The sequence below is a fragment of the Hermetia illucens genome, chromosome 6 (assembly GCF_905115235.1).
Source record: "Hermetia illucens chromosome 6, iHerIll2.2.curated.20191125, whole genome shotgun sequence".
NCBI classification, from domain to species: Eukaryota; Metazoa; Arthropoda; class Insecta; order Diptera; family Stratiomyidae; genus Hermetia; species Hermetia illucens.
The window spans coordinates 38,574,785-38,598,705 of NC_051854.1; the positions used below are offsets into that span (position 1 = coordinate 38,574,785).

The 23,921-nt window shown below is 45.9% G+C and overlaps 1 protein-coding gene across 1 annotated transcript; it reads right to left on the reverse strand.

Moving 5' to 3' along the window:
• Positions 1-261: 261 nt before the first annotated feature.
• Positions 262-22,735, reverse strand: LOC119660300 (DNA topoisomerase 2-binding protein 1-B). Its single transcript, XM_038068773.1, has 17 exons — positions 22,518-22,735; positions 22,297-22,457; positions 15,240-15,721; positions 15,001-15,183; positions 14,704-14,933; positions 14,483-14,646; positions 14,302-14,431; positions 12,508-12,990; positions 12,189-12,444; positions 11,940-12,125; positions 6,705-6,788; positions 6,580-6,651; positions 6,153-6,515; positions 5,993-6,084; positions 5,536-5,937; positions 1,089-1,292; positions 262-1,032 (listed from the first exon to the last, which is right to left on the reverse strand). Exons 1-17 carry the CDS (start codon positions 22,629-22,631, stop codon positions 607-609), a joined length of 4,032 nt encoding a protein of 1,343 aa, XP_037924701.1. The 5' UTR covers positions 22,632-22,735; the 3' UTR covers positions 262-606.
• Positions 22,736-23,921: the final 1,186 nt, after the last annotated feature.

A 23,921-nucleotide genomic window follows, 5' to 3' on the forward strand; every position in this document is an offset into this window, starting at 1 on the left:
TTGTCATTCCGCCGCCTACTAATGGCACTCTTCCACCGCCTGCTCTCCACTCCTGTGGCGAGTTCTAAAAATGTGTGGAGAGCGCCGGTGGCGTCATCTGATCGCTAATATTCGCAACATTCGAAATAAATTTCGAATGCTGCGAATCCTGCCGCGCCACAGCTTCACTACCGTCTAAAACTCCACATTACTACTACGAAATTTCAAAGCAAATGCAATAGCAAAAAACCCACTTTTAAATGTGTAAGGACTCTTGTTGTATCAGCTTTTTATTAACAATTAACAGATAATTGTATGCGATTTGTCTGTCTCGCAAAATGAAATATCGGATTTTCCATGTGTTTTGTAAAATACTAATTTATTCAGATAATACGAAATGCGATACCACGAATAAAATCCAACTCAACAGGTGACGGCGGGCGGGCCACTTAATCCGCATGGATGAGGATGATCCAGCCCGGAAAGTCTATAAGGGCACTATCTATGGTAGAAGACGAAGTAAACCTTGCCATCGAATTGGTGGACCTCGGTGCAAAACCGGTGTGTCTGGAGGCCTAGACCGGATACCGGTTGTTGCTTCGTTGATGATGATGAATACGAAATGAATTATAAACTTAATAAATATTTAGTATAATCGGGTTGAACTTCACTTGTTAGATGAGCGTTCAGATACATAACTGATAAAACTAGAATTCCAGCCTCCGATAATGCCTTGTGGTCTTTCGATGATAATTTGATTTTCTTAGTTTCCACTAGACAATGTGTAGCCGTCAATGCTTCTTCTGACACGGAATATGGTTCGCTAACATCCAATACGACACCTCCACCAGCTACAATTAACTTTTGGAATTGATCTTTTCTCGCAACATGTAAAATAACACGAAAGCCTTGAAAAACGCCTCCAGCATCTTTCTCACTACGCCCACTAATCTTTTTCCGCCAACGAAACGCTGCATTTGCGATGAGCTGTTCACCTGGTATCAGTTTCGGCAAGTTCGTAGCTTTTGGATTCCCCCATTCGTACAGTTCTTCCTGAAATAGAATGTCGTTAGTTGTGTTTTTATCGAAAAGTGGTTGTAGGAACTTACGTCCAGAAAACAGCCAGCTTCGAAGCTATCTTCGATGTATTTTAATTCTAAAATCCACTTTCCTGACGCTATACCAGAGAGAATCTTCTCGCCACGATTCGGTCGCTCACAGACTATGTGTGTGCAAGTATCATCGAATGTTACCAAGTTTTCGCAAATCTCTCCGTTTAATTTCTTTATTTGATCTATGATTTTGAGTCTCAACTGTAAAAAAAGAAAAAAAAGGAAATAGACTTTTGATGCAAAATGAGATTTTCCGTCCCGGGTCCGGGTGGTCGGCGATTATAGCCCTTGGCTATAATTATGAAAGGTCCTAGTTCAAGTTTCACTGGTGGCAAAAAGGGACATGTACTACGGGTTGAGTGTCGAATATCAGTTGTCATACTGTACGTGCCTGGGCCAAATCAGGATCACCATCTCGGCGACAGCAATGCTAACTACAGTGCCTTCATTATGGTCTAGAATGTGAAGTTCTCTAACACACTTCGAAGCCTAAATTCCAATTGCACTGTTGTGCCACCGATTATTATCTTAAGGCCCTCATGTTGCTAGCTGAACCCAACAGACCTTGTTCTGCCTAAGTCTTTTTGGAAAAACTACGGATGTTCCTTGTGTGCTGGAAGAAGTAAACAAGCCAAATGATACACTTGCGCTTGCACTTCGTCCCCAGGTACCAGAAGAATTCTTGAGCGGTGTGCTCCCGGCCCGAATATTTCGGGTTGGTCTTCATGTGGTAACTTCATGGTTGGTGTGGTTGTGCTCATATTGCGAGCAGAACTCCTCGTGGGCTATAGTGTGGAGTTACGCTTTATAACTCAGACCCGGTACCTCATAATTGCAGCAAAGGTATTAGATGGCTATGCCAATCGCGACGGGACTCTGATTGTAGTCTCCAAATCAATCCGTATCTGAAGAGGATCGTGAGATTATGCCTACACGACGGGGGCAACAAGTCTGAGTTGACATCAGGCATCAAAAATACAAATGTCTGCGTCGCCCAAATGGCTGTTTCACACAAAACCTTTTTCTGCATCAGAAAAATGTCTGTGTCTGTCTCACCCATTAGCCAGGCCAAAGTGTGAGTCGGTACATTTGTTAGGACAATTATAAGAGGAGTAAACAAAATTCCATTTTATTACATCACCAGGAAAGGCATGACTTTTTAATGAAGGTAGCAAGGGCTTGTAGGTGAATGCATTTACGCACAGACTGATGGACTCCCGAAACGGTACATCGTCGGACTACCAACTAAACACTTCCAGCCTGGAACCGTTTGTCACATTACTTCGAGCTAGTCCCCGAACTCTCCGCCTTGCGGAGCCTTCAAATCAGGGAATTCCTTTGACCAAAGGAAGGGGAGAAGAGGAAGGGAACTGTCAGTTCAAGGAACCCCCTGCTATCCGGCTCCTCTATTGTTCGACCTCTATCTTGTTTGCCACGAGAAGGACACCAACGTACTGGGCAACACAGCTCCACCTCTCAGAACTCCTCAGCATCTTCTTGACAGTATTATCGGGGGAGAAATTGCCTGTGTTTAAATAGAGCTTCTGACGAATCCCATCCAACCTTCCACAAGAAAAAAAGTGTGATTCGCGTGATCACCATTACGACAGGTTCAGAGACAGTATGGTACACAGACGCCACCCGCAAAGCTCCCCGTCTCTGTACTTGCGCGAGACGCTTACGATATACCTCCTTGCTTACTTTACCGCTGGTTTTGACTCAATTTTCGACTCGCCGAACGTTCCAGAGGTCCGGGCCTAGGACGGATCCCTATGCTATCGCCGACGTGACCTCCATTCTCCTCTGACCCTCTAGCGTTTCATAGAGCAGGGAGCGGTTCCTCAGATAATCCTTCAATATAACTAAGAGATAGTTCGACACGTGGAAAGTATTGTCTATGTATGCCTAGAATGCCTTACCATCTTACGGAATTAAAGGCGTTTCTGACGTCAAACGTTACGCGGAGCACCACCCGACGAGTTCGGCGGGTCTGTGCTTCCGCTCGTCGAACGGCATCCACGACTTGCATGACAGCATCAACTGTGGATCTCCCTCCTCTAAAACCGAACTGCCGTGGAGATAAGTCTCTGGTAGTGCTTATCGCTTCAGCGAATTTACTTCTAAAGAGCTTTTCGAGCACTTTTCCAGCAGTGTCAAGCATACGAAGTGGGCGGTATGGAGACGGCAACTCGAGATCGACTTTCTCTTTGCTGATCAACGCAAGCCTCGCCACCTTCCAACGAGCAGGGAAAATGCCCTCTTTCAGGCAAGCGTTGAATGCGTCGAGCAGTATGTCTGATCGGTGTTGGAATACCAGTTTGTATACCTCTGCTAGAATACCATCGGGTCCTGGCGCCTTCTTGCTTTTCATAGGGATGACTGTCTGTTCCAATTCTTTTATAGAGAAAAGTGGACAGTCCTCGGCACTCTCCGCGTCGACGTCATCATCCCGTACGGGGTGCGCAGGGAATAGTGATCGTACAATGCGATCCATCTGCTCCGCCTAAAGTGAACATAGTTTTCCGCAGAGACCTGATTTTTCGGGTTACCAGTTTGTAACCGAGTCGCCATTCACCTCGTCGACCAGATCCTGCCTGCTGCTTGCTTTGCTCCTGTTTATTTTGACTGATCGGTTGCACTCTGGTGCATATTGATTTGTAGGATGCGAATCATGTTGACCGCGTCCTAGCTCCTCCCAGTTCTGCTCTGAAGACTGGACACCGCCCCGAGCCCGCAGTGTGCGTAACGTACTCATCAGACGCGCCACGGTCTCTACATAGGACGCACCTTTGCTTTTCATTGCAGGTGTTCGCTTTATGGCCTGCGGTCAGTCAGGCGGCATGTTGTCCTTCTGTCAAGTCCCCAACAGGTTGCATACGTGTGCGCATAATCCAAACATCTGTAACATTTGGTTGAGGCGTATTGCTCCGCAACTTCCACCACGGCGAGTTTTTGACCTCCGGAGTTCACAGAGGTGATACCAATCCGTACATTGGTTACCTCCGGACATTCGCGTTTGATGGCCTTTTCTACCCCTCGGTCGGGGCACCGCATTCTATTAATATCAGTTCAATGCACACACGACCAGGGTCCCGAAGGGCCTGGCTGATACACGCCACAATCACCACCAGCTCACATCACCCCATCGGCATCGATAAGGAGTTTTCGACGGCTCTGGGAACTCCCAGTGTGTCCCGGTGTGTATCGGTCATTAGCAGTTCGCTCTCCACCGAGAAACTTTCTCAAGGCTACTACCTAGGACGCAGGTATTATACCAGCTAGGGGGTCAGAACTACTTGTTCAGGCACCTCGGGGACGCTCTTCGTCTCACTTCACCCCACTCAGAGGATTGAAAGATCAATCCTTCAACTTGAGTGGAAACAGCCGCAATGCCTTACGAAACAATCACATGCAATGGACTCGCCTGCTTCTTGCTATAAAAATATCGCGTAGAGAGCTGACTTGGCGTGATGTGCGCAATGTCAACTATACTCCTCTCATGTCACGAAACAGGTTCATCCGCTTCAGGACTGAATTTGGGTGATGCATTTGAAATTGGGCGTAGTAGATTGTATCCCCCGCTCTGCGTTTTCAGATTGGCTTTCGTCCACAGTAATATTTCGAAAGTATATGCAGTAAAAGGATAACGAATTAATTCAGTACCTTTATTTTATTCTTCCCCGAGAGATGCAATTTAAGCACCAGCTTCGCACGTCGTAGGAATTCGAACAGCAGAGCATCTTTGAGATCATCGACTTGCCTCTGCCCTGGTAAGAAACCGTAAAGCGATATTCGCCTAATATTTTTGAAGTTTGGATGCTAAGTCCTAAACAAGAGGTGCGTGGACCAAAAAAGAGGGAGAAAGTTGCTCCCATTTGGTCCAGTCCGACATCCACTTACTTTTGCTTGAATACTCTAACGTGAAACATTCTTATTGGCTTGAGAACTTCCTCTTCTCCTCCTTACCTCTAACCCCGCAAAACTCACCTTAATAAAAAGGAACATCCACCACCTTTATGACCCGAGGATACCAATGAAGGAAGTGAACGGCAAAAACCATGCCTCAATATACATCAGAAGCAGGTGGATTGAGGAAGCGATCCGGAGTGGATCTTCCCTCTCGATTGCGCCATTCGGGTCCGGAGTTTTACAGCTCCACGCACGTGGTCGAGTCGTTATTTTTTTTATTTCTATTCCAGATTTAGCTCGCACTTTGACTTGTCGTTAGGCTTGCGCAATATCCTTTGCTTGTCTGCTTTTCAGGCCCCGATGCCAACCCACGCGTAGGTAAGGGCACGCGAAGTTTTGTAGAATAACATGTGAGGGACTGAAGTGTATCAAGGACCACTCTACATTCCTGAGTCTGGCTAGCATAAAGGCGCAAGCAAGCTCTCCTACACTTACCCAAATTAATATTTTCTTGAATTAGTTTTTTCCTACTTACTTGATCATCCGAACATGACATCGAAAATCTCGGTGTGCCCACATGTTTCATTTGTTTCACTTTCGTTCGTGCCTCTTGTGTGAATTCACTCGGATCCCGCCAACCGATCAACTCCTCAGTTCCGCCCATCTCCGAATCAAATTTTTGTGGCACCGATTCCGTTTCAAGCTCAGGTAAGTGCATATCATTTCGATTCTGGTTTTCGGCATCTCGATTATTTATAAAATCACTAAGACGTTTTACATGAATGTCCGTAGCAGCCAAATTTTGAGTTTCTCTTCCTGTAGATGTGCCGGCATCATCCTCAACTTGAGTAAAAGTTTGCGTATTGTAATTTCCTTCTTCCAAATATTGGTCACCAAGAGCTTCTTTCCAGAAACGTTTTTTAATTTCACTGAAGGGCTGAAATTCCAGTCAATAAAGATATCAACTATGCTATGGAATAAAATTCGCTTACGGTACTCGGTTTTCGACTTCTGGTCGGTGGTAAGTAGTACGAATCCAAGAAAGCAAGACGTCTTTTCCGAACTTCTGGTGTTTGAACGAAGTCTGCATATTAAATGAAAACTGGAGGTTATGTGAAAAGTTCCAAATCAACTTCAATAAAAACGTTTTACCAGGAATCTTGGGTGTTGGCGGTGTTTTCGTTTGGGCTCCGGGCGTTGCTACTAATTTTCTTATCCTCTGTGATTCAGGGGTCTCTTTGCTCTGCATTTCCTTCAAAACGTTGTAAAGTAAATCACGATGAGGAGTTGAGACTTCTTTCACTAAATCACTTATATTGAGGTCACCAGCTGGGGGAGGAGTAGCTGGCGATGAGATCGACATTCCTTTGGAACTTCTACGTCCTGGCTCAGCGAGTTCAGATAAACGACGATGCCGTAAGTAGGCTGTACCCTCTGGTGTAGTAGCTACGTTTCGATCAGCAGCAGCTAAATCTTCGATGATTCGATTTTCGGGACCACTATCTTTCCGTTTTGCTAAGAAAAGATAGAGATGCTTTGTAAATATAGAAACAATATCCAGTTTATGTCGATTGAATACTTTTTCCAGTTGTTTGTTTTGCAATTAATTCCTCGTTTTCTGCATTTTCCATTAGTTCAGATGTACGTTTTTCTAAGGACGCATTAACTTACATTAAAATGAGGGAATTGAAAATAATTAAATACCTTTGGTCGGTGAAGATTTTGGAAGGAAAACTTCGTCTTCCAAAGGATTATCGCTTTGCTGCCCAATTGATAACTTGCTGGCTCCTATAAAAAATGAAATATTATTCCACTGCCATGGAATTTATTATATATTACACTTTGACTTTCAATCTATTGAAAGAGGTCAAGAGTCTCTGCCCTGTAAGTTGAGCCTTAAGAATACACTCAAATTCTTTCCTGTTGGTCACAAAAGACGACTAAAAGGGATACCTGCAAATTTCAAAACGTCAACAATGCTTTGAATAGAAACTAACCTCACGGCTCTCGAAAACGGATCAAATTTGGTTTCTAGAATGTGCGCACGCTCCTCGACGACCGACGGTAGTGAGGGTTCTCAGAATGCTCGCTTTCTCCAACTTGAGCCGGAATTCCAGCAATATAAACTGGACATTCTGGGCCTAAGTGAAGAAAGGTGGGATTCTGTACTCCTCTCCCTCTCGACAGTAATGGCAATGTGCTTTTGTTCTCTGGAAAGCCAAGTGTTAGCAGACGCCAATCCAGTGTCGGGTTGCTTCTGACAACTAACGCAAGGCGCACTCTCTTGATTTAGGAGCCGGTTTCTGACAGACGTCTAACTGCAAGATTACGGTCCAGGTTAAGGAGCATCACAATTATACAATGCTATGCACAAACGGAGGCTTCTTAAAGGTGATATTGTGATCGGGATGGGTGATTTGAATGCCATGGTAGGCTCTGACAAGACCTTGCTCGGTCATGTGATGCCGTCGCGAAGATAATCGCTAAAATACCTCTGGAAAACATCAAAGAGCATCTCGAAAGCTTGATCGACAGAGAACAAGATGGTTTTTGTACCGGATTTTCTTACATTGACCACATAAACACAATAACCATCATTTTGGAATAATGCGCGGAGTTAAGAATTCGCTGCACCTGGTCTTCACTGATCCGGGAAACTCTTCGATAGCGTGAGCAGGGAGTGTATCTGGAGTGATCTATGTAGGAAGGTCATTTCGGAGAAACAAACAGCTATTATCAGAGGAACATATGATGTTATGTGCTGCACCGAGGTAAAATCTCCGAGTATTTTGAAATGACGTGTTAACAGTGCTAGATTGAGATTCTTTTGTGCTAGTGTTCTTTCTGATTGCTATATGGAAGTGGCACATGGAAAATGAACTCTGCTGTTACTCAAAAGCTCCAAGTCATCGTCAACACCTGTTTGCGTCGTATCATCGGAGTACGCTGGGCTGACATCATCTCATACGAAGAACTCAGTCAGCGCACAGACTTGGCACTCATACGCACTGTGATCGGAAGGCCCAAGTGGCAGTGGATATGTCACAAATTTAGGAGGGGGTGACAATTGCATTGCTGGCTACGCCATGCGATGGAATCCACTCTCACAAGATGACCAACGATTGGATCGCCCCAAGGGCACTTGGCGCAGAAGAGTAGAGAAGAAATGCGAGCGTCATGGGGGAACCGAAGGGCATTTCAGGTAACTGCGAACGATGGCGCGTAAGCGTGTTTGACGCACTATACCCCACCAAGGGCTGAATGGCAACCCCATATAAGAGTGTTCGAATGGCTCAGCGGTTAAAGCGCTACGCTAACGTATGGAGGTCAAGGTTCAAATTTACCTAGCTCCCTTAGTTATTCCTTACATCTGACAGGTTGTATAATGCACCCGCCGGTCCATCTTGATGATTTATCTCCGTTTGGATTTTGTTTTAAGTACTGAAAGCAATCAACGTTAGGGTTAAAACAACAAAATGCAAAATTTCTGTTATTTTCAGAGTAATAACACCTCCTCAACCCAACAGTGGTCACCCCGAAAACGACAGAAAATCATTGTCTAAAATTCGATCTTTTGGGTGAAGCGTTTTGTGACTGCTGGTTGGATCGTGATCGCATCCTCAAGATTAATTCCAGTTCCACGTTAATTCCAGTACAAAAGTTAGTCTGTGAAGGGTCTTGCTTCGATACAATTGCAATTTGAGAAGTTTGTCAGCAGAAAGTGTAAGGAAAACATCGCTAGCGTGAAAACTTTTTTTTTTCGACGTATCAATTCTCCTGGCCTTCATTGGGTGGACCGAATACGAAAAGAATCCGACGAAGACTCATACCACCGCCTGCTTCGGCCTTTCCACAAATCAACTCAACTTCACAGCAAGTGCCCGTCATCATTAAACGTCAACGTAAAGTTGCTTCCCACGAGTCGAAGCCAAGCTTACCCAAAGTCGTAATATATCCGGCCCAGAGTCCGCCAATTAGACGTGGTTCGCGTTTCATTGGAATCTTGCTCCGTCGCGGGCTAAACAGCACGGCAACATTCGCAACTGGGTCAAAACTAGCGATTCTGCGTCGAAAGATCCTCTGAGCTACCTGTCGGATCAGCTTACACCTATTTCGTCGGCGCCTGCAGTAGTCAGCTCGACAGTTTCCGTGACAACATCAACACGCCTTTGTTTCGCTCACTAGCGCCACATATCGCGTGAAGACGAAACCGCGTGAGATAAGATCCCCCTGTGACAGCGGTCACAATCAGGATGCGCCCCTTTTGGTGGCGTGGTTCCGCCAATTGGAGGCGCTATTTGCGGTAGCAGGAGTCACAACGGACGCCACGCCTTTTAATCACGCACTTATCGGTCTAGACGAAGATATCATCGGGTTAGTCACGGACGGATTGGAGGACGGCTCCTACGACTGGCTAGAGGAGCAGCTCATGCGCCGGCAGTCAGTGAGTGAGGTAGCGAAACTGAATCATTTGCTGAACGAGCTGACGCTGAGGCACTCCCAGCCAACTGCTTCGAGAAATGAAATAGCTGAGTGGGGATATTCTCAGCTCAGAGCTTTTGAAAATGCTCCCGGAAAGCCCCGCGCTATCTTGGCCTGCGCGGACTCAGAGTCGCTTTCCCCCACGGCCGACAAAGTCCATGAGGCCTAGAAACACACGTCGGGAGGTAAAAGATCGGGAAGTATATCTCAATCGCAGTCACGGTTGAGATCTGCTTCCCGAAAAGGGCGTTCGGGTAGTCGCACGCCGGGACGCTCATCGGCCCCGACAATTTGCTGATATCACCGTAAATTCGGAGCTCAAGCGACTAAATGTACAGCCGGATGCAAAGTCAATACAACAAAAAACTAGGCTCGCTGGTCGCCTCGGCGGCGACTACCCAAAGCGCATGTCGCCTTACAATTTTCGACCCTCGTTAATACTGCAAAACTTGGAACTGGTTAGCGCAAACTCCTTTCCCATTCGCACATACGGCTACAGGCAGGTGGACATGAGGCTCGGATTGTGCCGAACGTTTTCGTGGCGATTCGTTTTGGCCGACATTAGCACCCCCATTTTAGGAGCAGATTTCCTTTATCACTATGGACTGTTGGTGGACCTGGAGAAAAAAGCCTTAATAGACCACACAACCTCTTTAAAGTCGTCAGGAAAAATGTCCACCTGCGCGACACTCTTTCCATTGTTTTTGAGGATATTGAAAGTAGTTTCTCCAGCCGATTAAGCACGATATCCAGCACCACATCAACACTATCGGCTCCTCGATCTTCACAAAGGTGCATCCCCTATCACTACTTTGCGCGTTCACCTGGGATCTGGCCAAAGCGTATCACCAAATCTCTGTTCCTCCTGAAGACATACCGAAAACGGCTCAATGTCTCTTTGAAGCCGAGCTCGTTCTAAACGTTGAAAAATGTAAATTCCAACAGAAGCAAGTGAAATTTATCGGCCACATAATCACCCCTGGCGGAATTTAACCAGACCCAGACAAGGTTAAAGCGATCAAAAACTTTCCCCTTCAAATCACAGTAAAGGATTTGCGAAGGTTCTTGGGCATGTTAAACTTCTATCGTAGTTTCCTCTTCAAGACCGTTCATCACCAAGCGATCCTCAACGCTTACTTGTCTGGGCCCAAAACGAAAGACTCCTGCGAGGTTTCGTGATCTACTGGGGCCGTCCAGGCATTTGAAACAACAGCTGGTTGATGCTACACTACTGGCATTTCCTCGGGCAGATGTACCTTTAGCCGTGTTTGTCGATGACTCAGGTACAGCGGCAGGCACCGCTCTTCACCAACGGTTGAATCAAACCTGGCAATCGTTGAGCTTCTTTTCTCTCTCTTCTCAGCCCAACTCAACGTAACTACAGTGCCTACGATCGTGAGCTACTCGCCGCGTGTCTCTCCATTAAATACTTCCGCTTCTCCCTTAAGCGCAGGCCGTTCACCGTGTTCATGAACCACAAGCACCTTACTTTCGCGCTTAAACAAAAGCCCGACAAAGCGTCTCCTCTCCAACTTCGGCAACTGAGCTTCATCAGCCAGTTTACTTCCGACATCAAACACATGTCTGGAAAAGACATAGGGCAATCGCTGAGGGGCAGAAAGACGATGCATAGCTTCAGAGGCTGAGGGCAAACACCAAATACAAGTTCAAGGAGTTTCCTATCTTCGGCTGAAACTCCTACTTACTCTGCAAGACCTCGGACATTTTCGCAAGAAAGTATTCCAAGCAGTACACGATTTTACGCTCCAAGGCATCAGGACGCCGAACCGGTTAGTACCCCGAAAATACTTCTGGCCGCCCATGAACAAAGACGTAAACACTTGGACCAGACAGTGCATCGCGTGCCAGAAGTGTAAGATCAATATGCACGTCACAGGACCACTGCATACCATCCGCAGTCCAATGGGATGCTGAAACGTCGCCACCGGATACCAAAAGCCGCCTTAATGGCTCGCTACGATCCGTCGTGGTCGCAATCCTTGCCTTTCGTCCTCCTCGGTCTTCGAACAACCCATCGAGAGGAGTTCACGGCCAGCCTCGCGGAGAAGGTGTACGCGGAGAGTCTAGAACTCGCAGCCGACACTCTGCTGGATATCAGAACAGGGTTAAGCGGCTCGAGCATGCTACGTCTGCTCAGGAACGCGGTTTTGAAACTGCGACCAACTCCTTCCCTACATACGTCGCCGGAGGTCGACACCCTCAGGGACCTCGAGACATGCTTGCTTCAATTATATCCTTCTCCTCCCTCTCAGCCACACTGCGCTTATCTGAAAGGAATAACCCATCAGAACCGATGAATATGTGGACAGCGATTTTCCATGGGGATTCAAACGCCGCTTGTACAGCGCAGGGAACAATTAAGTAGGGCGTACTTGCTTAGTCCCAACTGACACATTTAATGAACCAATTAATGCTTTGCTAACAATTCTTACTCACCCGATGATCTCTCTTTCTCGTTCTGATTCATGCTCAAATCAGAACTTGCAGATGAGGAAGATTTGGCTGCGTACCAGCTTCCTGAAGTCGATAAAATCGATTCACCAACCAGATATGGTTCTAATGAAACTTTTTCTCCTTTTTCCGCGCATTCCACTAGCCATTCGGACCTCACCACGGGGTAATCTGAAATTAAACCAAACCAAAAGTTTACCAATTGTGTATTGAAAATGGATGGGAATTCCATACTCCACTTTATGGCTGCATTATACTTCGCTCCTTCTGCCGTTGGGCAAATCAGCAATGGTTTTTGTTTCTTTGCATATGAATCTTGTTTCGTTGCTCCTAAAATCGTGGCCAAAGTTTCAATGTAAAGACGCTCATTATTTGAATATATGCTGATCACAATAACCATTCCAGCCAATGGTTGTGAATTTGCCGAATCCGGAATGGGTTCATGATAATATTTCAAGTCAACGATTTTATTTTCTTTAATGGCTTCTTCCTGAAAAATAAATCCGAATAACTAGAGGCAGATCCTTATTTGGGAGTCTCAATATCAAATTACAATCCAAATATTGTTGACAATGTGCTTCGCCCTCACTTTGACCTCTTTAAGGTCCGTAGCCTGCTCCGACGGGACGATCACATAGTCTGCTAACCCTTTGAAATTCTTATCAACTAGCTTAGCGCCAGCATTTTCACAATCATCGACCAGCTGTTGGTAGATTTCCTCATCATGATCATGAACGTGAACGGTAAAACCGATGAAAAAATTCAAATTATTGTAATCTTCAGTGCACATTTCTGAATCGAAGCCCTCAGATTCGAAATTTGTTGAACTTGTTGGAATTGCCTGGGGTTCTGCTGTTGGCTTCGGTGGTAAAGGTGCTGCATTCTCTGGTGTATATTGTGACAGAAAATCATTTTGTTCATCTTCAAACTGATCCATATCCAAAACTTTACTGCTCGATGGCTTAGCAGATGCAAAATCAAGGCGAGATTTGGGTAAAGCAGGCTTTTTGAAACTATGATTCATTGATTCAATTGTCTGAAAATAATAATAATGTAGCTGCAAATAGGCAGTCCCAACCTACTGAAGTATTCATTTTAAAATCCCGAAATCCCCCAAAAACAAAAACGTTTCATTTTTGCGTTTGGAGAAAAAGTAATGTCGTATTTTGCTAATAGATGGCGACACTTGGACATATCTTGTGTTGTACTTATCGCATCGGGTCATACTACACGGCGATTTGAAGACGACAATCTGGGCTACAGGTGTCTCTTTGACAGTTTTATGATCATACGTTTCAGCCTCAAGTTATAGCGCGTCAAAGATGGAGTCCACTAAGTAAGAAATTCGTTACATTTTACATTTTTACTACCTGAGACGTAAAAATGCAACGAAGGCGGCCAAACGAATTTGTGAAGTTTATGGGTCCGATACTGTAACGATTCGCACAACACAGCGTTGGTTCGATCGATTTCGTTCTGGTGTAGTAGATGTCAAAGGTACACCCCGTACTGGTAGATCAATCGTCGTAGAAACCGATAAAATCGACGAAATCAGCCAAGTAGACCGGCGCATGTGAGCATTCGCTCGATTGGCCAGGAACTGGGTATAGACCATAAAACCGTTTGGAACCATTTGCAGAAGATTGGATTCCAAAAAAAGCTGAATGTTTGGGTGCTACACGAGTTGACGGAAAAAAATCTCTTGGACCGAATCAACGCCTGCGATGCACTGCTGAAACGGAACGAATTCGACCCATTTTTGAAGCGGATGGTGACTGATGATGAAAAGTGGATCACGTACGAAAATCTCAAGCGAAAAAGATCGTGGTCGAAGCGCGGCGAGCCGGCCCAAACCATCGCCAAGCCCGGATTGACGGCCAGGAAGGTTTTGCTGTGTGTTTGGTGGGATTGGAAGGGAGTGAGCAACTCAACCGTTTGAAGCAGGCGATTGACCAGAAGCGGCCAGGATTAGTCAATAGGAATGGTGTTCTGTTCCACCAGGACAACGATCGGCCTCACACATCTTTGATGACCCCCCAGAAGCTACGGGAGCTCGGATGGGATGTTCTGTCGCACCCACCGTATAGTCCGGACCTGGTACCAGAGGTTACCATCTCATCCGGTCTATGCAAAACGCTCTTGGAGCTACTAAGTTCGCCTCAAAAGAGGCTTACGAAAACTGGCTGTCTGATTTTTTTGCAAATAAGGAGAGGGGGTTTTATAAGAGGGGGATAATGGAGTTGTCTGCACATTTTGACTTAAATCGGATAATTCTAAGTATGTTAAATAAAGCGTTAAAATTCGATCACAAATACGACATTACTTTTTCCCCAACCCAATATATTACCTTTTTACTCGACGGCGACGGAGGTTCAGGAACTTTAGTATTCACCGCTTTTGCCTGGTAAATATATTTCTCCTCTTGAACGGGTAGTTTGTGCTTAATGCTTTCTGCCAACCATTCTAACGTCAGAATCCTAAAATGACCCCCTCAGAAAATGCCTCAATAATCATTCTTCAAAACTTACTGTACGCCATGATCGCCCATCTTGTGTAGCTCACTAACAGTCGGTTCTCCTACAATGCAATGTGTTATCTTTTCATTCATCTCATCATAACGTATGGCACCGCCTACATTTAATATTTTATTCAGTTTCTCCTTTTCGTCAGCTGTGAAGCCAGTTGAATAAATCTGGAAAGGAATCCAGGTCTTATCATTAAACTCAAGCGAATATTGTAGATGACTTACACAGCAGCCATCCAAAAAGGCGCCAGCTTTTTTTGCTTGTTGTGTGCTTATTTGTGCCAAGATATCTTTATACTTGGGGCGCGTATGTTTTGGAGCATGGGACCTGACAGTGGACGCCACAGACATGTTGGCTATCGTTTCATTTACAGTTGAATTAGATCGCATTCCTTCCAAACGCGAAATTTCCGATAACTGAGTGCAGTCGGGGTTAAAATCAGTCGCACTTACACCTGAGAACACAATGTAAAAACGAGGTAGGCATGTATTATCTAGATTCATTGTTAGGTGCAGTCATACTTTTCTCCATTTTCGTTGGGGTAGAGACTTTCAAAGCAACCACTTTGTAATGATCCGTCGGTAATGCATATCCTTTCTTCACACTATCCGTGACCCAATCAGGAATCAAACAAAACTTCTTATACCGCGTGGCTGCCTCATACTTTGCCGAATCAGTCATATTCTTTTCAGTTATCAAAATATCTGTAAACAAGACCCTTTAACACCATATTCCTCCCCATATGCGAGTATACAATTACCTGTTTGGCTCGATTTGAACAATCCCGTGTAGTGTCCCCCATTTTCAGTAATTAATTTCATTATTTCATTTTTCTTATCCGAAGGCAGTCCCGAGGTTGTAATATACAAGGCATAAAAAATAGGCAATTTATTCTTATCAAATTCTTTACTGGTGGCCAGGACATTCTCTTTCCTACTCCGGGCCCAAACATCATAAACCCAATCGGGATGCATGATTATAATATCGTTGACTGCAGCCTTCTCGTATTTGTCTGATTTTACTGTGTTGGATACTAAGTGTGTGCAGCTACTGCTCAGGTCATCTGAGTAATAGCCGCCCATCCATTGAACGAGATTTCGTATTTTTTCTTTCTCTTGCGGCGCTAGGCCGGATGCACAAACCACTAGATTTCGCATCGCTGTCGTGAAAACAGGAGATGTACCTAGCGGCACTGACGTATTTTCCATCAAGCAACTCAATAGGCAACGTGGTCCGATAACTCTAGAATAAAAAATGCCCTCAGATAAGCGATTCAAAAGACTTTTTTAAACACCTAAATTGATTTATATTTTCAGGACAGTGAAATTTTTTGACTAACACCACTCCAAATTCGAAACAAAAACACGTAAATTATACGAGAATAAGAGCGAATATTAAGTTAGAATAATTGGCTACAGATGGCTCGATTTCGTGGGGACTCCCAAAATTAAAATAGTTGATAGCAGCGTAAAGGGTAGTATAGGTCCCAGGGCGAAAAGTGGATTGGTATCCACGATGGAGCATAAAACCTGGGAAACGCCTGCTGAACCAACACCAACAACTCTACTACCAAGCCCTATCTCCATCTCCACGTGGTGACCGTTGGGAATTCTTTCTTAACGAAAAGCTGCAGACGGAGAAGGATGAAGGCAAGTCCCCCGCGCCGAAAAACGGGACAAAATGTACCAACTGGTCCTCCAGGTTGGGGGTTGGGTAGGACTGACAACCCTTCACGGAAAACCGATGTTATGAAGCCACGAAACGAGCCTCGGACAGGATGGATCTTACGATGAACCCGGAAACGACAATGGATTAACGATTTGCGCATTTTCTCATGGAACGTGCGTTTCATGTGCAGACCGAATGCTGCTGAACAGCTAGCCGATACCCTGCCCCAATATAGGGCTGATGCAAGAGATGTGATGGACAGGGACCGGTTTCCTGGAGAAGAGCCACTACACCATATATTACAGTGGCCATCCAGTAAACCATGTGCTCGGAGTAGATTTCTTAGTCTGCCAAAAAATGAAACCTGCTGTTATCGGCTTTGGCGGGGCAAGTTTAGAAATATAAGCCTCATAAACGCTCAAGCCCCTACAGAGGAGACTGCAGAGTCGGAGAAGGATACCTTCTACGAGGCAGTTGAGCGGATCCTCGAAGCCTGTCCCAAGTATGATATCAAAATCATACTTGGAGATTTCAACAGTCAAAAATGGAATGAGTCCGTATTCAGGCGATACGTCGGCTCCCATAGCTTACATATGGATACCAATGATATCGTTGTGGTTGTTGGAAGTACCTGGCTTGCACGGAAAGCGATTCAGAAACGTACATGGGCCTCTCCAGACGAGACCACTTTCAAGCAAATTGACCACGTACTGATTGAACATCGGCACCTCTCAGCCTTGATGAGTGTAAGAACATATAGGGGGGCCAATATAGACTCGGACCACTATCTCGTTGGCATGGTGCTCCGAGCTCGAAATACGACACCACCTACAATCCCCTCTGACAATCAGGTGAGTGTGAATACTGAAGCCATCCACAACACACCTAGCCAACTGAGATCCTGGAGATGGAGCATCAACAAATGACCTTCACAATCACCTGAAGAACGTTATCATAAATACGGTCATCACCTAAAGAACGTTATTACAAATACAAACATAATTGGTTCCATCCGCAAAAAGAGTCCGAACGGCTGGTTTGACGATGAATGTAAGCTGGCAACGGAACGGCAGAAGGCCGCATACCGAGTAATGTTGCATTCTCAAAGAACGCGGGCACGCGCAGAGACTTATCACGAACTCCGTCCAGCGGAGAAGCGACTTCACAGACGGGAAAGGAAGCCTAGGAGAACCAACAAGTCTGTGAACTCGAAAAGTACAGGGAGAAACCGCACCAGGCGCACAAGTTTTATCAACAAGTCAGCAGGACGAAGCCTTATACACCTCGATGCTCATCCTGCCGAAACAAAGAAGGAAATCTGATTTCCGACAGAATGGGCATATTGGAGCGATGGCTTGAGTACTTTGATGAGTTATTGAACAACCTGAACATCGGCGAGTTGGAGGTCCCGCCAACTGAAGACGACGGACAAATACTGCCACCACCAATTTAGGAGAAACAGTCCATCGGCTAAAGAATCATAAGTCGCCAGGAACCGATGGAATTGCAGCCGAATCGGTTAAATATGGAGGCGACCAGTTACACCAAGTGGATCGTCAACTTGTGCTCAAGGTATGGGACAGCGAATCAATGCCTGACGATTGGCAACGAGGCATTATCTTTTTTTTTTGTGCGTACACGGAGGTGGAAAATCTTAGAAAGACACGTCCTCCGCAGCTCCGCCGGTCGGGCGGGCGCGTGTGGGATTCACACCCACTAAAAACCACCACCGGTCTCTCCAGCCCCAGCCCCGCGGGACCACCATTGAGGTATTACCAAGCTCTCCGGGGTCCTGCTCCTGCCCAGCACCTGGTTTAAGCTCCTTCTCTCCATCGCAGATCGTGGGCAGTGAAACATCATATGCTCTGGATCCTCCGGTATGCCATCGCATCTGGGACAGTTCGGAGAATCATCCAACCCAAAGCGGTGTAGGTACTGCCTTTACCAACCACCGTGTCCCGTGAGGAACTGGGTAATGTGGTAGTTGGTCTCCCCATGTTTTCGCTCAAGCCACACCCTAATGTTGGGAATGAACCTGTGCGTCCACCGACCTTTCGTAGACTCGTCCCATCTGCGTTGCCAGAGATCAAGCGACTCTGACCTTGCCGCATTTCTACGCTGTGCATGCCCCTCCATATGTCTTGCATTGTACAGGACACTCATTTCTTTGGCCAGAATGTCAACCGGGATCATACCTGCCACCACCAATACTGCCTCATCTGATGTAGTTCTAAAAGCACTGCAAACCCTCAAAGCCATCCGCCGGTAAACCAAGTTCATGTGCTTCCGTCTCTGAGAGTTTGCAAGCGCCTCTGCTCACACAGGCGACGAGTAGAGCAGGATGAAGCGCACCACTCCGGCTAGCACCAACCTCCGGCAATGTTTCGGTCCACCAATATTTGGCAACATTTTTGCAAGTGCCGTGGTGGCACTGGCTGCCTTTTGGCATGCATACTCTAGGTGTTCCCTAAAACTCAATTTGGTGTCAATTATTACCCCCAGGTATTTGATAGCCGGCTTTGATACGACCGTATGTCCACCGGACTTCACTTTTACAGTGTTATTTTTCCTGCGTTTCGTTATTAAGACCGCTTCCGTTTTCGCGTCCGCCAAGGTCAGCCCGGCCTTTTCTAGCCAGGACTTTACCGCTCTCACTGTTTCCGTTGCATAAACCTCCAGATCTTCTGGGTGTTTTGCTGCAACAACCACAGCTAGGTCATCAGCAAAGCCGACAATCGTAGTCCCCTCTGGGACGGGAAGAGCAAGCACCCCATTATACATGATATTCCACAACAGGGGACCAAGTACCGATCCCTGAGGCCTGAGGCATTATCTGTCTCATACATAAAAAGGGAAATATTACACAGTTCAGCAATTATAGAGGTATCACGTTGCTGAGTACCATCTATAAGATATTCTCCGCTATCTTGTTAGGCCGGATAACTCCATACGCCCAGAAAATCATTGGCCCATACCAAAGAGGCTTCACTCCAGGCAAATCAGCAACAGATCAGATTTTTTTTCTGCGGCAAGCGATGGAAAAACTGTTGGAATATGGACACCAGTTGCACCATCTATTCATCAGCCGCCTATGATAGCATAGCCAGGGTAAAACTGTACACCGCCATGAGAGAATTCGGTATCCCGACGAAAGACTGACTAGGCTGATCAATGTGCGAGGCCAGATAAAAGCAGCAGTATCACTCTCTGGACCATTCGATATCAACAACGGCCTACGAAAAGGGGTTGCCCTATAATGCGTCCTCTTTAACCTGGTCCTCTCAAAGCAGACTCGGCATATTGATGCGACGAGTAAGCGGATGGATGACTACCCATGGTTTCAGCCTTGCACTGGAAAAAACCGAAGTAGTCATCCTGACTAAAAAGAGAATTCCGACCCTGCGTCCCATATCATTCGGCGAGTCGATAATCGAGTCAAAATCAGCGGTAAAGTACCTCGGGTTGACTCTTGACTCAAAGATGAGCTTTTCTGAGCAAATCCAAGCAGCAGCGAACAAGGCTGCGGCTGGAGTTTCGGCTTTAAGTAGGCTAATGGCAAACATTGGGGGTCCTACGTCTAGTAGGCGACATCTCCTGATGAGCTCAACGCAGTCTGCCCTGCTCTACGGCGCAGAGGTATGGGCTGGCACTCTTAACAAGGAGGTATATCGCAAACGCCTCGCGCAAGTACAGAGACGGGGAGCTTTACGGGTGGCGTCTGCGTACCGCACTGTCTCTGAACCGGCCGTGATGGTGATCGGGGGAGTTATCCCCGTTGCCCTTCTTGCTAGGGAGCGTCAGGCCATATACAAGCACAAAGGAGATGAGCCAAGGGAGGTGGTTGCTTGCGAATAACGGCAACACACTCTAGACGAGTGGCAGCTCTCTTGGCAAAATGAAACTAGAGGCAGATGGACTGCGCGGCTCATCGGCAACTTAGGTGCGTGGCTGAATCGAAAGCATGATGAGACTGACTATTTCCTTACCCAATCTTTAAGTGGGCATGGAGGTTTTCAGTCTTACCTGCACAAGATTGGAAAGACGCGTTCTCCGGATTGTGTGTTTTGCAATGGAGTTGTGGACGACGCCCACCACACTTTTTTTTCTTGTGGAAGGTGGGATGGGGTTCGTCAGCATCTCTATTTAAACACAGGGGATCTCTCTCCAGACAACATTGTGGAAGAGATGCTGAGGACTGCTGACAGGTGGAACCGTGTTGCCCATTACGTTCGGGCCCGTCTCGTTGCTAAGACCGGTGGAGGAACCAGATGGCAGGGAGCTCCTTGAACTGACAGTTCCCTTCCTCCTCTCCCCTCCTGTCGGTGAAAGGAAGGCTCCGCAAGGCGGGAGAGTTCGGGGATTAGCCCGAAGCAATGTGACAAACGGTTCCAGGGTAGCTCTCTGACGATGGGGAGGTGTTTAGTTGAGAGAAAGTCAAGAAAGTGATCCGTGATGCTGAGGTAAATGCAAGAGGTACGATCCTCTTTAAGTTCACCCAACTACTGGACTATGCTGACGATATTGACATCATGGGAAGAGCCACCCGAGACGTACAAACTGCCTTCATTCAGATCGAGCAGGCGACAATCGGGGCGAGATCTGGGGCTGCACATCAATGACGGCAAGGCAAAGTATATGGTGGCAACGTCAGCACCAAAAACCAAGCAATCAACAACATCGAACCGCACTGGTCAAACGGGAAGAATAAGTTTAGGAGAATACAACTTTGAGACCGTTGACAATCACAATCACAACCGATAACACCTCTTCTTCTTTTTCTTCAGCCGTTGTCCCATTCACAAGCGGGTTCGACTCGTCGTAATCGGCTTCGCCATTTGGCTCCATGGAATGCCTAATCTAGGTGCAATCTCGAGGCTTTCAAATCCCCATCTAGCGTATCAAGCCACCGTTGTTTAGGTCTGCCTTTTGGTCGTTTACCATCGACTTCGATGTTCAGACCAATCTTGGCAAGTGAATTCTCTTTTGCACGAATTGCACGACCATACCATCGAAGACGCCTCTCTCGCAACTTTTCCACGATCGGTGCAGCCCCATAACGATCGCGGATATTCTCATCGATAACACCTACGATGAGAAAATCCACGCACGGTTGTTGTCAGCCAACAGAACCTATTTCAGCTTCCAAAAATTGTTCCGCTCGAAACGTCTCACCGTAGGGTCAAAGCGCTTACTGTACAAGACAATGATCTTGCCAGTCCTCATGTATTCCTCGGAGACTTGCGTTCTTAGCAAGGAGAATTGCGAACTCTTGTCTGCGTTCGAGAGAAGAATCCTCCGAAGAATTTTTGGCCCCCTACATGAGGATGGACGATTCTGTAGCCTACATAACGACGAAATCTATGAGCGATACCATGGCCGTCAGGTTGTGGATAAAATTCGGCTCAATAAGTTACGGTGGGCGGGTCACTTAATCCGTATGGATGAGGATGATCCAGCACGGAAAGTCTATAAGGGCAATATCTATGGTAGAAAAAGGAGATGAGGCAGCCCCTCCCTGAGATGGAGCGATGGCGTAGGTCAGGACGCTAGATAGCTTTTAGGGATATCGTATTGGTGAACCTCGGCGCAAAATCTGAATGTCTGGAGTTCCTTATTAAGGCAGGCCTAGACCGGATACCGGTTGTTGCGCCGTTGATGACGATGAAAAGGGATGCTTCGCGGTTGTCAGCTGCAGTTCAAGACCGGATTCACGCCTACCGCTTGGCTTTCCAGAATACGAAAGCGCACTGCCACCTCACTTCGTTTAGACCTAGAACATTCAACTTATATCGTTTTAATTCTAGGTTGGGTAGGAGAGAGTGAGGAGACTGGGTTCCATCGATATCGTTGTCGAGAACCTTCCGCTCATTCCGGAAACCGTGGTAAATCGCGTTCTGGAGCCGAAGGTCAGTCCTTGTGTATTTTTGGAATTTGCAATTTGCTGGGCTATAAATCTCTATCCCTTTTAGACGCCTTTTATGAGTTTATTCGTAAATCAAAGCCCAAGAGGTTCTCCATCGAAAACAAGGAATTTCCCGATGCCTTTAAACTTTGGGTTCATAATAATGAAGAGTCTTCACAGGGTCTCAACCAAAACCATTAACGAAGACCGCTACCCTTCAGCATGTTCAGGAAAAACTGATACTTACAAGGCCCGTGTTGTTATTAAATATTTAAAAGCTCTTCCTTCGAAGCATTCCAGGACGAAAATATGTTTTTTAGTCAGTTCCATCTTTGGAGCAGATGCCATCACCTCTTCTTCGCTCAGCCATACAATGCCATTCTCTTCGTCTATATATTCCCGTATACTCTGCAAGGGACAACAGGAACCACCATAAAATCAAAACAAAGTTCGGAAGCAATTATTTACCGCAAAGGCTGCACTCATGTCGCTCGAAACGTCCTGAATATCTTCCAGTCCATCTTTGATGACAAAATAGAACTTGAGACCCAGTTCCTTGAAGCTCATCTCTTGGGTACTCATTTCCACAAATCTTTTTAACAAAAATTAAAGGCAATTGCGAGCGGATATGGATTAGTCAAATCAACTTGCGAACATTTCTCGGCGCCAAATTCATTCGTTGACATTTGAACAGTGTCATCGAGTCAATAAAGGAAATATAGTGGGAAATACGTTACAGTGGTTTCTGTATCAGCTGAGAATCAGTTCCCATGAAGTGGACGTTGAAAGATGCATTGATATGGGAAAATAGCAGATCTGTCACTCTTGCGAGGGCTGCCATCCCATATTTTCCTTAGTCACTTTTCAAAACGTGGTGTCTAGTTGATAACCTTGGTAGTAACTGGCAGCTGCTAGTCGATCAGTACGAGGTAAGCTTTGTTCCTAGTTATGAGCACATAGCGTTGCAGAAGCAAAATATTCTTTCACACATTTACTATGCGAATATTCATAATTACAAGCAGTAGCCGTATCGTATCCGCAAGGCACACGTCTGAATTATCGGAAAGAAAATTTTTGCTGTGCGTTATATGACGTTAACATTTCATGTCTGTAATCGTTATGTGGTAAGTATGAATAATTCTGTCTGTGCTGTCTAGCTACGCTACGTGTAAAGCTCTATTAATACTATCCAGCAGCTAGTGTGTCTAGTACAGCACACACGAAAGTATTCATAAAATCCAGCTGTAGACGTTACTTGTTCAACACGGAGCTTGCCAGACACAACACATTGTAGAAGCCAAGAACACTCGCCTCCCGGCTTGAATTTGTATGGTGGAAGAAAATCACTGCACATGTATGCCGCTCCAAACATTCCAGTATTTTGTTCTGGCATCAATGATTTCATCAATTCAAACTAATGATAAATATATACATGTAAAATCAGTATTGTTTTTATCGACAAATCCAACTATCGTTCCATCTGCATAACATTTTAATCAGTCGATAATTTAGCCAATTCACAGCTGAAAGGAACATTTGAGGCAACACAACTTTTTCTCGAAACTGCAAATCAAATAGAAGTTTGCATCGCACTCTACACATGGAACCACTTTACATTTGAGAAAATCATGCTTGAATACTTGAGATATACATTTTGATATGGATTGACCTCCGACGGAATAATTTTTCAAAAAACTCATGGGCATGTCTATGCCTACTGGGACCCATTCCAGCACTGGGAAAATGTTTTTTCCAAGAATTCTGACATGTGCTGTGCAGTGTCTGTGCGAATAAGGAAACGCGCGCTGGATCCTATCAATACTCTCATAGTAAATGTATTTCAGAATTCCTTTGTGTTCATTGGTGGACACG

Bases quoted from the DNA above. Each gene is read 5' to 3' on its own strand.
- LOC119660300 (XM_038068773.1), bottom strand. From the start codon at position 22,631: ATGAGTACCCAAGAGATGAGCTTCAAGGAACTGGGTCTCAAGTTCTAT. The intron at 14,934-15,000 runs GTATGACTGCAC...TTGTGTTCTCAG, and splicing joins CCCAACGAAAATGGAGAAAA to GTGTAAGTGCGACTGATTTT. The intron at 6,652-6,704 runs GTATTTAATTAT...ATGCGTCCTTAG, and splicing joins AAAATCTTCACCGACCAAAG to AAAAACGTACATCTGAACTA.